Source organism: Arvicanthis niloticus, chromosome 25, assembly GCF_011762505.2.
Source record: "Arvicanthis niloticus isolate mArvNil1 chromosome 25, mArvNil1.pat.X, whole genome shotgun sequence".
Taxonomy (NCBI): Eukaryota; Metazoa; Chordata; class Mammalia; order Rodentia; family Muridae; genus Arvicanthis; species Arvicanthis niloticus.
The window spans coordinates 361,490-375,361 of record NC_133433.1 but is presented as its reverse complement, the minus strand read 5'-3'; the positions used below and the strand labels follow the sequence as shown (position 1 = coordinate 375,361).

General features: G+C 39.1%; 2 protein-coding genes across 6 annotated transcripts in view; one reads left to right on the top strand and one right to left on the bottom strand.

Annotated features, from left to right (window-relative positions):
- The window catches only part of Orc3 (origin recognition complex subunit 3), a 54,600-nt gene extending 48,960 nt beyond the window's left edge, over nucleotides 1-5,640 (bottom strand). For 2 of the 4 annotated variants that reach the window (XR_013107272.1, XM_076923994.1), the window contains exons 1-2: nucleotides 5,562-5,629; nucleotides 1,503-1,557 (exon numbers count right to left, since the gene is read on the bottom strand). Coding sequence is in view for 3 of the 4 variants with exons in the window: in XM_076923994.1 (XP_076780109.1) it covers nucleotides 1,503-1,557; nucleotides 5,562-5,585 (79 nt within the window). In the remaining variant the exon portion in view is untranslated. Of the gene's footprint in view, nucleotides 1-1,502; nucleotides 1,558-5,561 lie in introns of all 4 variants that reach the window. The other 2 variants (XM_076923992.1, XM_076923993.1) reach the window with 1 other exon arrangement.
- Rars2 (arginyl-tRNA synthetase 2, mitochondrial) overlaps nucleotides 5,593-13,872 on the top strand; it is a 43,599-nt gene continuing 35,319 nt past the window's right edge. The window contains exons 1-2 of one of the 2 annotated variants that reach the window (XM_076923995.1): nucleotides 5,593-5,722; nucleotides 9,404-9,477. In XM_076923995.1, the coding sequence (XP_076780110.1) occupies nucleotides 5,687-5,722; nucleotides 9,404-9,477 (110 nt within the window). In that variant the 5' untranslated portion in view covers nucleotides 5,593-5,686. Of the gene's footprint in view, nucleotides 6,253-9,403; nucleotides 9,478-13,872 lie in introns of both variants that reach the window. The other variant, XM_076923996.1, reaches the window with a different exon arrangement.

Below are 13,872 nucleotides of genomic sequence, written 5' to 3'. Positions count from 1 at the left end.
CCAAGTCTGAGGATAGATTAGATATATAATAACTAGATATATTTATTTTAAACTCATAGTGGCTTGTTCCTTACTTAAACATGTTCCTTATGATATCCTACTTATTTTATGTCCTTAGCTTTCTGGTTTATTCCAACGCTTCTTTGGATGAGACAAAGCTTTCAGTCTAGCATCCTATTGGTAGCGTTATGTCTTTAGTTGGGAATTTAGAATATATGTTCCTTCTTATAATAGGTGACTTAGTTTTCAGAAGTATCTTAATCTTGCCAAGAATTTTATATCACAATAAACTCATTAATATAAAGATGGCAAAGTTATTGCATTGAGATGCAAAAAGCAAAGAGAAATTGTACAGAAATTATTAAGAGATGAAGCAAAAGGTAGCCTTAAACAAAAAAGAGGTCATTGTATTCTATTAGTAGGTAAGATGGTGATAACATGTTGCATAGCAAACTAAGGCATGAATTCACATGCTAAGTTACTACCAAAGTACATAGTGAAGGTGGTCTTAGAAGCTGGGAAAGCAACAGTAGGACACCAGTCTATGAGAATCATTTCTCTCAGTCCGTGAAGTCAGTGAGCAACAGCAGACGGACGCTATCCAGGATTCCCCCTCACCTCAGCTTCTATGTCAGTGTGTATACGCAACCATGCCATGTGGCTGCCCAGTTCTACCAACTGTTTTGTTACATGTGCAGCCTTCTATAATACACTATCAGGTGGGAGAATTTACCAGTGTTTGCTTAGGGATACATCTAAATGTCTTCAATCAGGGGATATACAGTGGGCAAAATATAAACCGTACCCCTTCTCCAGTCTGCTTCAAATACTGAAGACAGTGAAGGTAAACTGCTAAACAATCAGTCAATTCCTTAAACACTTTTGTACTGTAACAATACCTATTAGTCTTAAGCCAGCACAATGAAAGAAAAATGAATAATTTTAAAATAATGCTCAAATTATACTGCTGTACACATGACATGTTGATATTACAAACTGTAAATAAATCTAACTGCAACCCAACATAGAGTTCTATGCAAACATTTGTGTCACATTAAAAGAGGGTATCATAAAGGGTTAGTGCATGGGAGTCTAAAGTTACATAGGATGGGTTCAAATCCCAGCTCTATGATGCTTACATTATAATACAGAGAGAGTTCTTTCTGTTGTCAGGAATCCTCATATATGTTAATGGAGATAATAGGACACTCCCCAAAGTTAGCTGAGATTAAACAAACTAAAATGCTTAGAACAGTCCAGCACATAATAAATGCTTTAATATACTACCAAATTTATTTGTTATAATTATATTGCTAGGGTTTCAGATGTCACTGTATGGTATATATCTTTCATATATCAGGAAGGAATAAACCTTTTTTTCTTTAAACTACTCCTGGTATATTGAATCATCTCCAACATTAAGAAAATCTGCTTATAATCACTTAAGTTTAATAAGATCTAGGGGAAGAAAAATTAACAAATTGGGTGTTACAAGACTTTACCTATTGGTACAGAGATCTTTCTTTTTTTGAAGTCTGGTTTAAACACAAAACAGCCCTGTTAAAAAAGAAAGAAGGGAAGGATGAATAAAGCATAAAGTCAAATTATGCACAGAGCAGGCAAATGTAATTACACAAATACTCTTCCCAACAATTAAGTTCTTTAAAGGGGGATTAAGGTGGGAAATATAGCTTTCAGTTCCTAAGAAATCATATCACTTTTCTTTAAAATACAGAAGGGGAAAAGTCTTGAAAATTTTATCCATTTCTTCTCAATCCAATAAGTTCTCATACTTTTTAGGATCTGTTCTAAGAGACAGCCCAATTTTTTTTAAGTTCAAGCTTAATAAAACTTAGGAGGGACGTAACATTAATGATGTACATTAAAATAGATTAAGTTAAAAACACTCATTCCAAGAGGATTTTTTTTTTTTTAATTAACTCAAAGTATCTACAACCAGGATGTAAGTAGATAATTTTGGCTCCTATTTCATCTGACATCTTTTCTCAATTAATAAACTCCTTTCCATGCATCCATTAGAGTTTGGCTCAAAACTCAGCGCTCACACCCGTATTCCACTCAAGACAAGAGAACCATTAGGATTGAGGCTAGCCTGGTTTATAGAGTTTTTTTTTTTTAAAAAAAAAAAAAAAGAAAGAAAGAAAGAAAGAGAGAGAGAGAGAGAGAGAGAGAGAGAGAAAAGAAAGAGGGGCTGGAGAGATGGCTCAGCAGTTAAGAGCACTGACTGCTCTTCCAGAGGTCCTGAGTTCAATTCCCAGCAACCACATGGTGGCTCACGACCATCTGTAATGGGATCCGATGCCCTCTTCTGGTGTATCTAAAGACAGCTAAAGTGTACTCATATAAATAAAATAAATAAATAAAATCTGTTTAAAAAAAAAAGAGGAAGGCATGGTTTGGACTCTTGCAATCTTAGTACCCATGGAGACAGAAAAATTATGAGTTCAAAGCTTGTGGCTGGCCTAGCTATGCAACCAAACCAAATCAAATAAACAAAACCACTATCTCCTGCAGGAGACCCTCCTGGACTTTGCTGCCAGAAATGCTTCTCCTGAGATCTCAGTACTCAAATATCTTTGCTTTGACTCCCTGGTAATTTGTGAGCACATTTACATCACAGATGTATTTTATTTATAACCACCTCCTCAATGTTTATAACAGTACTAACAAATACATTAGGTGATCAGTACACAGAATGGATAAATACTTGCTAAGTACTTTTCCTGGTAATTTTCTAACTACATGAAGTTTCCTATTATTACCTGTGACCACTGAAACTTAGCTCCTAAGTTTCTAGTTGTGGTGTATTCTGCCAAAATGAAAGTTACATTTCATGGACAGTCTCTTTGGTTGGTTGGTTGGGGTTTTTTTTGTTTTTTTTTTAAGATTTTTTTTTTTATTTATTTCATGTATGTGAGTACATTGTGAGGGCATCAAATCCCCATTACAGATGGTTGTGAGCCACCATGTGGGTGCTGGGAATTGAACTCAGGACCTCTGGAAGAGCAGTCAGTGCTCTTAACTGCTGAGCCATCTCTCCAGCCCATGGATAGTCTCTTAAGATTTCAATTTATATAGGAAATTAAAGGTTAAGAGAAGTAAAATATGACAAAAAAGGTCATCTTAGACTGTTGTTAAACAGCTTTGCAAAATATAAAGTAGTCACGTGGATTACATGTTCCAAATTAAGCTGCACCTTATGATCTTATATTTGCAACTAGTAAAACTATATCAATTACTTGCACATATTTTTAAGAAGTGCATGGTATAATGAAAAGCTTATTACTGCATCCTTTCCATATAGACCTGTTATAGCTAAACAGAGTTATAGAATAGATAGTAATATAAATATTAGCACAAGGATATGAATACAAGCAATGAAAAGTAATATAAACATATGAAAAGTAATATGGTTAACCACCTTAGACCAGAAAGCCATCTGCCAAAAAAATATGACAAAAACAAAAAAACAAACACACAAACAAACAAAAACCACCACCAACAACAACAACAAACCCAACCAATACTTGATAGGTTTAAGGAGGAAAATTAAAACGTTGGTGTTCCAAGGATTCTGGAAATTGTCCTTAAAGGTTATTTATATAACATTTCTTTCACGATCATTTATCAACACAGATATTTCTGTTAGGGAAAAAAAAAAAAGTGCTTTTTTAAAAAAACATATCTTCTCCAAGTTTTACAAAAATAATGGCTTTCTGAAAAACATTCTCATTTTCTGGGAAGGCTGGAGATGCAGCTCTATGGTAAAGCATTTGCTTAGTGTGCACAAAGTCTACAGTGTTATATTCACCACCAGAAAAGAAAAAGGAATGAAGTTTTAAGCAACAAACAGGATTTAGGAGTTAGGGCACTTAAAACATCTGGGACTTTGTAACCAAGGTGGGGTGGGGGGGGATAGAGCTATAAAAAAACAAAAAACAAAACAAAACACAAAAATCTTTAACTAGGAACTGGGTGTGGTGGTCCACACCCTTAATCCTAGCACTTGGCAGGCTCAGACAGGCAGGTGAGTTCAAGGTCAGGCTGGTCAGTTGCAAACCAATAAAGGCACATAGAACATGTCTCCAAATAAATTAATTAAACCATAGTGCTTGTTCTCTTTGAAATGTAGTCTTTGAGGGTATTGCTTGTCACAGACCATTTTAATCAAAATTAAATATTTGGTGCACCGTTACCTTTCATCATTAGCACACTTCTTAAATGTCTTAACCCTCAGCCAGAGCCATACCATTTGTAAAGTATCTCCATTTCAGTTGAACTATGACAATTTCTTTAAGCGGCAGTCGGGTTTCTTCAACTAAAGTGACTTGCTTCTATATTCTTCCCTTCTCCATCTACCCTCAGGAATGCCCAGCTAGAAAACGTGTTTATCCATCACCTAAAATTCATGAACTGAGCATTCACTGGATACCTCTAGCAACCTAACGGACTGTGGGTCAAAAACAGAGAACATTTCAGGGGCTCACTCTGCCCTGTGGTCCAGAACTCTCCTCACTGGCTCTGCTGAACTGCTGCCTGCCTGCTTATGATGTTAACATCACCTCTAACAGACGTCTTATAAAAACAAACAAACAAACAAACCACACCTCAGTGTTCCCTGGAACCCCAAACACGAAACCTTTCAGAATTCTTTATTTTCAGCTTCATTCAGCAGTGTCCCTCTGTTCTTAGAACAGAAGTATTACTTTACATGGCATAGTAGCACAGTCCAGTAGAACTTTCTTTTCAAACGGCTGCAGCGTTTGATATCTTTGAAATATGGTTGATGCTAATGGTAAACTTAGTTTTAAGTTATCTTAATTCAAATGTAGCCACAGGCTGCGAGGGGGCAATACAAGCCTTGGATTTCTCCTCTTACAAACTATATTTTGACTAACACTCCCTTGCCATCGAGTAGTCCACAATTCCTCAAAACACTCATCTGAATTACATTTTTGTTCTGGTTTTCCCTAATGCTCCTTTCTCCACTCACGGGTTAAACTGCTCTTTCTACATAATTATCTATTTTATTTCTACGTCCTAAGGCAAAGAGCATCTTATTCTGCTCTCCCAAATTAATGCTTTCTATTCCCTCCAAGATCCTTATTTTTTCACATCTAAGCCAAACTGTAACTTTCTCCAAGAGCTTCCCCTGGTCTCCTAGCAATCTTGGTTCGTTCCTCCTCTCTTAGAACTTTTCTCCTTGCTAATACGCCAATCCAACATCAGCTGCTTATTAATATTTCTGAGTACAGAAAGTTATTTTGTTTAAGTCTATATTTCGGTCATTTAACGCGGTGTGTATAATTATGGGACAAGGAGTGGGGAAAGCGGCAGAAGGCAACACAATTCTGGGGGCAGCCGGTCTCCTAGCCTTGGCGCCACGGCCTAGTAGGCCAAAGCAAAGCTGGCCTCGAACCCGGACCCGGGCAAAGCCGCCTGAGTCCTGCTCTTCCCGGAGCCAGAGCTGATGCCCATCAAACCTCGCCGGACCTGCCAAACAGGCACCGCGAATCCGAGGCCAGCGCCTCCCCACGTACCTTGGACACGGAGGAGGTGGCCATAGTCCGTGGCCCGTGTGCCTGCGCACTATACACTTCCGCGCGCCCTTACGGAAGCAGAGGCGACTTCCGGCGCGGAGGCGGGGCGTGCAGGAAAGGGAGGCATGGCGTGCGGCTTCCGTAGGTCGATCGCCTGTCAGGTACTGTCTGGAGCGAGCCGGCGGGAGCCAGGGCCGGAGGATGCTGCCTAGGCCGGCTCTGCCTCCTCCCTGAGCTGCGGAGTGGGAAGACCCTCGAGAGCACTGGGTGCTCCCTGTCTTCTCATTTCCCGTTCTTCATGCTTTAACCTGGGCGGACTGACCATGGGCCATAATAAGACCCTGTAGAAATTAATGTTCCTCGTTCGTTTATACTATTTATTTGCTCTCATGAATAACCTGACAGTATATACCTCGAATAAGAAACTTTGTAGCTTAGTAAACCTGTAGACCATGTTCTCCTGAGAAAAGCTCTAAATCCAGTCTTGGAGACCATTGAATAAAATAGGTGATTTAAAATTCATGCTAAGGGCTGCGGAGATGGCTCCGTGGGTGAAGTACCTGATATACAAGCATGAGTCCCTGAGTTCGAATTTCCAGAACCTATGTAGAAAAACCTGCATGGCTAAGGAAGTCTGAAACCACACTTCTGGGAGGTGGAAACAAACAGATGGAGCCAGCTCCTGGTTCAGGTGACTGTCTCAGATAAGGTGGAGAAAGACACTTGACCTGTACCCTTCACGTGTTCACCGCAACGCATCCTGCCAGGAGTTTGCTAGTGCTAGCACAGACTTAGGCCCAGTGTGGCAGAGTTGTTTAGACAATTCTGAAAGATGGTGCATATACTTCTTAGTCACTACTGTAGGAATTAAGCTCCAGCCTACAATGGTGACTTTAACGTATAATCTGTGTGTCTGTGTTTGTTCCTTCATGAAGAGAGGCCACAGGTTGCTTGTGTTTCCTCTAGTCACTGTCCACCATTTTTTCTAAGACAGATTTTTCTCCCTGAACCTGGAGTTTACCGGTTTAGCTAGGTTAGCTAGCCAGGGAGCTCCAGGTATAATGGTGATTCTGGTATTTTAGCTGAGTTCTTGGCATGGAACAAGCAAAAAAACAATTGACTGTCAGGGAAAGACAACAGACCAGAATACAAGAAGTGTAGAAGACTGAGAGGCAAAGAAAATGAAACAATGTTTTTATTAAGGCAGGCTGGTCCTCTGCAGTGAGGGAAGAACATCCAGAGTTGGGGAGTCAGGCTGGTTGTGGGTAGGGAGGCTGCAGGTGTCTCCATTGGCTGTGCATGCCCCATTGGCTCACCAAGGAGATGATCATAGGATTCTATGCACTGCTTGCTCAATTAAGGAAGTGGTTATGCTTTGAAGACACTTTTCTATGTTTACTTGCCTTTCTAGCTGTTGACCATGACTCTCTGCTGACGTTTATCCCAAGAAGGCAAAGTCTGTCCTTAGACCTTGCAAGGTGTTGCTGTTCTTAAGTTCTTGGCAGGATCTGTAGGCCATTGATTAGCCCATGCTTTCTTTGTTCTTGTGTTTAAGTTTCCTGCTTTTACCATGGCAGGAAATTTACACCTATCATAATTACTGTCCATGCTGATCTACAGCTCTCAACTCAAATAGAATAAAGGATAACATATGCTGGAGCCAAATTTGACAGACTGTGCCAGCAACATGGGTTTATGTTTCTCCAATTTCCATAGTTCCAGTATGGAAGTAGTTTCATGCAATAACAGAAAAAAGAGTAATAATAAATCAAAGCATTTTTAAAAAATCTATTTTTTAAGTTATGGAACCATCAGAGACGTTGCTTACAGTAGGATGGGGCAACTCCTTATAGACCTGGGCTGCTATCCGACAACACTCTGAGCCCTCTGCTTGGTGAAAAACTAGGTTTTTTTGTTAATACACCCCCAAAAGGTTCTTACCTGTCAGGCTGTTAGGTCTAGCTAGTAGTAGCAGGATATTAGGTCCAAAGGTGGGAGATGCCCAAGATGAAATTAATTAGGCTCTAGATCTGCAACATCCATAACTCCACAGTCACTGAAGTTTTAGTCAGTCAGCTACAACACACAGCTTCTTTTCAGGAATTCTCACATTTCCAAGACATAGCTGCAATTTTGCAACATTGTCTTATGTATGTTCCTCAAAGAAGCCAACTGGCCTGCTCAAACTGGCTCAGCCATGTCCTCCTTTTTTATGTAGAAAGAATCATGCAATGTATTTTTATCATAATCTCTCCCACCCACCATTCTCCTTATCTGGTCATTTCATACCCAAATTTAGACCTTTTTTGAGGCTTCTTGAGGAACATAAGACAACGTTGCCCATTTACAGGAACTAAATTGTAAATAAAGAAGGGTTGTTCCTATTTTAGGAAGGAGACCACTCCGGACTGTCCCACAGACAAGGAATTCAGGTACAAGTAACCAAGAAAAATTGCAGCTATGTCTTCTCATCCCTAATACCCTATCGCTCTCAGCACCAGCACTGGAAAGACACCAACACTTGTCACCATGCTCAGCTCTTATAGTTCTAGGGTTCTGAACCTAGGCCCTCCTGTTTTTATGGCAAGCACTTTACCCATCGAGCCATGTTCAGCTCTGGTGGTACAATCTCCTATAAAGTCCTTCCCCCTCCCCCTTTCAATGGCATTAACACACTTAAACTCCTTAGTCTCCAGGAGTCATCTCTCAAATAAATTGCTTACACCAAAGTTCTGAGGCTGGGCTTCACAACTCCACATATCCACAACTAGTTGTGGTTTTCTGAACTGATCTCTGGCTGCTTAACAAGAGTTCGTTCTTCATGTGTCACATGTCCAAGGACTAACTAAAGCCTATAATGTGTGCCTGTCACTAAAAATTGTTCAAAACATGTAAATATCTGTACCACCAAATTTAACACAGCCATGAAAAAAGCTTTCTGAAAATATAAATGTACCCACTTCTGCTTACTTATTTGTGCACTAAGAACCAAACCTTGTGCCTCATACATACCAAACCCAGGGTGGGTGGTTACTGCTTTACCACTGAGTTATCCCTTGGCCTTTGCTTTGTTTTTTCCTTAATTTTGTTTTGTTTCTTTGCTGTTTTTCTGATGAGTAAACCTTTAATAGGGTTTGGGCCTGGGGATTAGATTTTCTTTCCTTAATATTTACTTGTTTCTATTAAATGCCATAATTTTTAAAATCTGTTTTGTTTGTTGTTATAGCCACAGTGCCTAGAATACTACCTGGTACAGACCAGCTTCCCAATAAATATTCTTTTAATGAAAATCATCTTTGGACTCTCAATTTTTTCTTTTTCTTTCTTTTTTTTTTTTTTGGGGGGGGGAGGGTTTCGAGACAGGGTTTCTCTGTGTAGTCCTGGCTATCCTGGAACTCACTCTGTAGACCAGGCTGGCCTCGAACTCAGAAATCCGCCTGCCTCTGCCTCCCAAGTGCTGGGATTAAAGGCGTGCGCCACCACCGCCCGGCTTCTCAATGATTTATATCTTCTTTTTTTAATATATGTGTTTAAGTTGACAAATGTAAAATCCACTGAAGGACAAGTAGTTCTGCTTGCTACTTCATTATCAAAACATTATATCATATTCAAGCCCTGGCAGCCACAAATTCTTACTTTAGTCTGAAAGTTTTGTGTTTTCTAGAATATCAGATAAGTTGAATACCTTTAATATGGGTTTTACTTATGATATATTTACTTATGATGTATTTGTATTCTTATTAAGTGTGTTAATGCCATTTCTTATTGCTAGTAGTATTCCATTCACTCTGGAATGGATATTTCAACAATTTTATCCCATTTTATTCTCTTTTTACTTTTAGCTTTCCAGAGTATTGGCTCTTCCACCAGAAAGCTTGATCAAGTCAATATCTGCTGTTCCAGTTTCAAAAAAAGAGTTAAGTATGCTTGAAGTAATCTCAAATTGTTGAATATGTTGGCAGTACAATTTTACTTAACTCTTCAATTTACAGAGTAGTTCTTAAAGTTATGATTCATTATATTTCAACTTAATACAATTAGTGTCAAAATTCCAGTTCTATTTTAAGTATTCTGTTGTGAATGTACTATCCTTTTGTTAATGATTCTCATATTTGTTAATGTTAGCAATAATTATGTCAGTCTAATCTGAGTAGAATAGTAGAGACCGTATAATATCTGATGCTTGAATACGGTTGTACCATACTTACTGTACCACTTTATAAGTTTGGTAATGCTCAATAACAAGATGCCCATATAATCAGAAGTGTAACCCAATACCCAACCTAGATATATCAACTATCTTTGACTTGTGGAGACATGTGAACATCCACCTCCATGTTTCGCGCTCGCTCGTGCTCTCTCTCTCTCTCTCTCTCTCTCTCTCTCTCTCTCTCTTTCTCTCTCGTCACCTAGCTCCTCCTCTCTTTCTCTTCTTCCTCTCCTTACTCCTCCTCTTCCTCTCCTTACTCCTCCCACCTTAGCTCCTCCTACATTATCACCCTTCCTGTTAAAATAAAAGTTTTCTACTTCCATTTTTATGTCCTGGATGGTTTTGTTCAATTCCTTCACCTGTTTGGTTGTGTTCTCTTGTAATTCTTTAAGGGAGTTTTGTGTTTTCTCTTTAAGGGCTTCTAGCTGTTTACCTGTGTTCTTCTCAAATTCTTTGAGAGTGTTATTTATGTCCTTCTTAAAGTCCTCTATCATCATCATTAGAAGTGATTTTAAATCTGAATCTTGATCTCCTGGTGATATGGGGAATCCAGGACTTTCTAGTGTGGGAGAAGTAGGTTCTAATGATGCCAAGTACCCTGGGTTGCTGATGCTTATGTTCTTGTGCTTGCCTTTCGCCTCTTAGTGCTACCTGCCCTGTCTCTGACTAGAGCCTGTCTTTCCTATTATCTTGGTTGTGTCAAAACTGTGTGGGGTGGGTGTTACTACTGGGGTAAGAGCTGGGGCCCAAGATCTGCTCAGTGCTCAGGTGCAGACAGGAAGGAATCAGTGCTCCAGGCCAGGAGTGACTTCCTGGGTCCTAGTGGGTCCCAATTACTCTCTGTTTGGGGTGAGTGTTGCTGTTTCCTTACCTAAGATATTGCCAGGGTTAGAAAGCTCCTAGGAGGCCAGCTTCCTCTAGGTTCTGTGAGATTGGAGGCAGAGCTGCCTCCCAGGATTTGCTCAGTGCTTGGGTTCAGACCGGAAACTACTGTACCACTTTGGTTGTGTTTTGTTTGACTTTTCATTTGAAGACTCCCAAGTTATAGAGAATTATTTCTTAGGGCTATATAAAATCCATATTATTTTTTTAGGTACAGGGAAAAATATCTTTTTCTACATTAGTCTCATCATCTTAAACTGTTAATTTGTCATTTTGGCAAAATATTTTAGTGCTTGGACAAAATGTAGTCTACCCATGGATGTATTACCTTGGGCCACAGGGTCAAAATATTCAACGAAAAGAAATTGCATCTGCACTAAACATAAACAAAGTTATTTTTTCATTATCTCTGAAACAATATACTAATAACAACTTATACAGCATTTGCATTGTAACAGGAATTACAGCAATTTAGAGATGATTTACAATAAGGGGTACATGGAGGATGAATAGACATAGCATGCAAGAGTCCTTGAGCTTCTGCAGATTGTAGATCTCCAAGATGTCCTGCAGAAGTCCTCTATCAGTTATTAATAAGAAGCTTGCCACATAGGAGACTCTTAGCTCTAAGGTTTGTAATGTTGGAATATAAAATTCTCAGTATCAGTGTATCCTTTGTTCCTGAATTTTATTAGAAGTTTCAGGTAAGAGAGGAGGAGTGAGTATTTCTCTTTTCATGATAAAGAAAAGAAAAAAAAATGGAAAGAAAAGGCACAGACCACTGGTAATCTTACTATTTTTAGTTTTGAAAATAGTGAAAATGGGTCTGGGTTTGTAGTGGATGCTTTTAATCTCAGCTCTTTGAAGTCAGTGGCAGACTGATTGCCCTGAGTTCAAGACCAGCCTGGCCTAGATAGTGAATTCCAAGACAGCCAGGGCTCTGTAAAGGCCTGTCAAAAAAAAAAAAAAAAAAAAAAAAAAAAAAAAAAAAAAAAAAAAAAAAAAAAGAAAGAAAGAAAGAAAGAAAGAAGAAAAGAAAAAGAGAGAAAGTAGAAGACCTACTTTAAAGAAATCTGTATGTCAATCACTGACCACTACCACTGTGTGCGTAGGGCCAGCATTCAGCAATGGATTATGTCCCTAGCTACTAGATTTCAAAGCATGGTTATTACAGCTTTTAAAAGGCTTGTTTTTCCCACTAACTTACTGTTTTAAAACAAAAGTGTAACAGGCAATCTAGTTAGAAAATTCAGGGCACTTTTCCCTTGATGTTAAAATGATCCACACAAAGTAGTTAGTTATTGACAACCATGCTGATTAATCCAATTGAAAGTTTTAAGTTTTTTTTATCGATGGCTAGACTAAGAATGGCTTGTGACTTTAAAAAGGCTCTTGGTGCTTAAGCTCAAGGGTGCCTTCAGTGCTCAAGAGTTGTGTGTGTGTGTGTGTGTGTGTGTGTGTGTGTGTGTGTGTGTGTGTGTGTGTATTTTACTAGCCATGCCTGATTTCTTTGCAAGACCCAGCAGCATCTTCTAGGCACTGTATAATATGATGAGACCTTAGTCAATGTCATGGACGGTCCCAGAATCCATAGCAAGATGAATGTGGCTATTGGGAGGTAGAAGGCTGAGAGGTGACCAGGGAGACACAAAATACCACTGGGACAGGATGGCTTTACCTTAGTCATTCCAATTGAAAATAAAACAGCACATGTCTATTTCTATTTGTTCTTGTGTTGTTTGAAGCAGGGTGTCTCTATAGCCTTCACTGTCCTGGAACTCGGTCTGTAGATCAGGATGGTCTCACACACAGAGATCCACCTGCCTCTGCTTCATAGCACGGGGATTAAAGGCACACACCTTCTCTACCAGCTCTTAATAATTTTTAAAGAAACTTTTTTTAGCAGCTTATGATTCTTATTTGAGTCTTCCTGGATGTTTGAGAGCCATGCTTGTAAGACTGAAGCCCTGTTAAATCTTTTATAAAGAACCCTAGGTCTATGTCAAGAAAGTGTGGTTCAGTCCCTGAGCCACTCAAATCCCTGTTGTCACAATAACAAGGGTTTATTACTTTTACTCTCTATTTTTTGACTTTTAAAAGTCTCCATTTGTTGCTCTGTTCCACTTTATGATTTATTCCTGTTTTGCTAAGCGAATTTCTTTAGTTGCCCATTGATTGGTTCAAATACTTGACTGAATTATCAAATCCCTAGATCAATTTCTACAATTAAATTTTGTTTTCAGAAAATGGAGTGAGTCATCACATACCCAGCAAAAAATAATCTTAGAAAAAAAAACAAAAGTGCAGATGTCCATCATTTTAGTATAGAAAGAACAAAGAGAAAACGTCCTCCAAGTTACTAGCATCAGATCTGTGACTGACATAATTTATAACCAAGATGTCGGTTCTCAATTACTCTATAAAGTACATGCCACTGCTACCATCACTGTTACTGAGGTACCAAGAGATTGAGCAATGTCCAGAGTTGCAGACATTAATTGGTAGGTAAACTTGAATTTGTGGTTACAGCTCAAACATCAGTTTGGATTGGTAAACAGATGTTGAACTAATTTGATAGGTGATGAATTAAGACCCAGAAAATTTCCAGGCATGACAGTGCATATTTTTAATCCCAGCACTCCAGAGACAGAGGGAGGTAGATCTCTGAGTTGAAGGCCAGCCTGGTCTACAGAGTGAGTTCCAGGACAGCCAGGGCTATACAGAGAAACCCTGTCTCGAAAAAAAAAAAAAAAAAAAAAATCTAAAAGGAAGCAAAAAGCCCAGAAAAAAAGAACTCAGAGTCTGTTTTGTGTTGGCAGCTGCTTCTGGGCATGGGCCCACCCTGTTTTGGGGTTGATGTACCCAGTGACACTCCATGGGGGTTTCCCTTTTTCAGAAGGCATCAGTTGCATATAGCTTCTTATTAGCACTGGTATTTTGTGCCCACCTCCCAAGAAACTTCTTAATGGTCATTTGAGTTTAAGTTTTGTAATGTGATTTTGACCAGAAGCCATACAGGAATTTTTAGGTATTCCTCGAAGTCAGCCACGTGTGCCCCTCTCATATATATTCTTTTATGAGAACGACACATGGGCTAGACAAGCAATGACATAACATGCTTAGCTCTCTTCACTAGCTCTCTGTTTAATTCCAGAAGATGTCAGTATATGTAGTTGTGCAGTTATTAATTAAATAACCTGCATTGTCACACCCACAGAA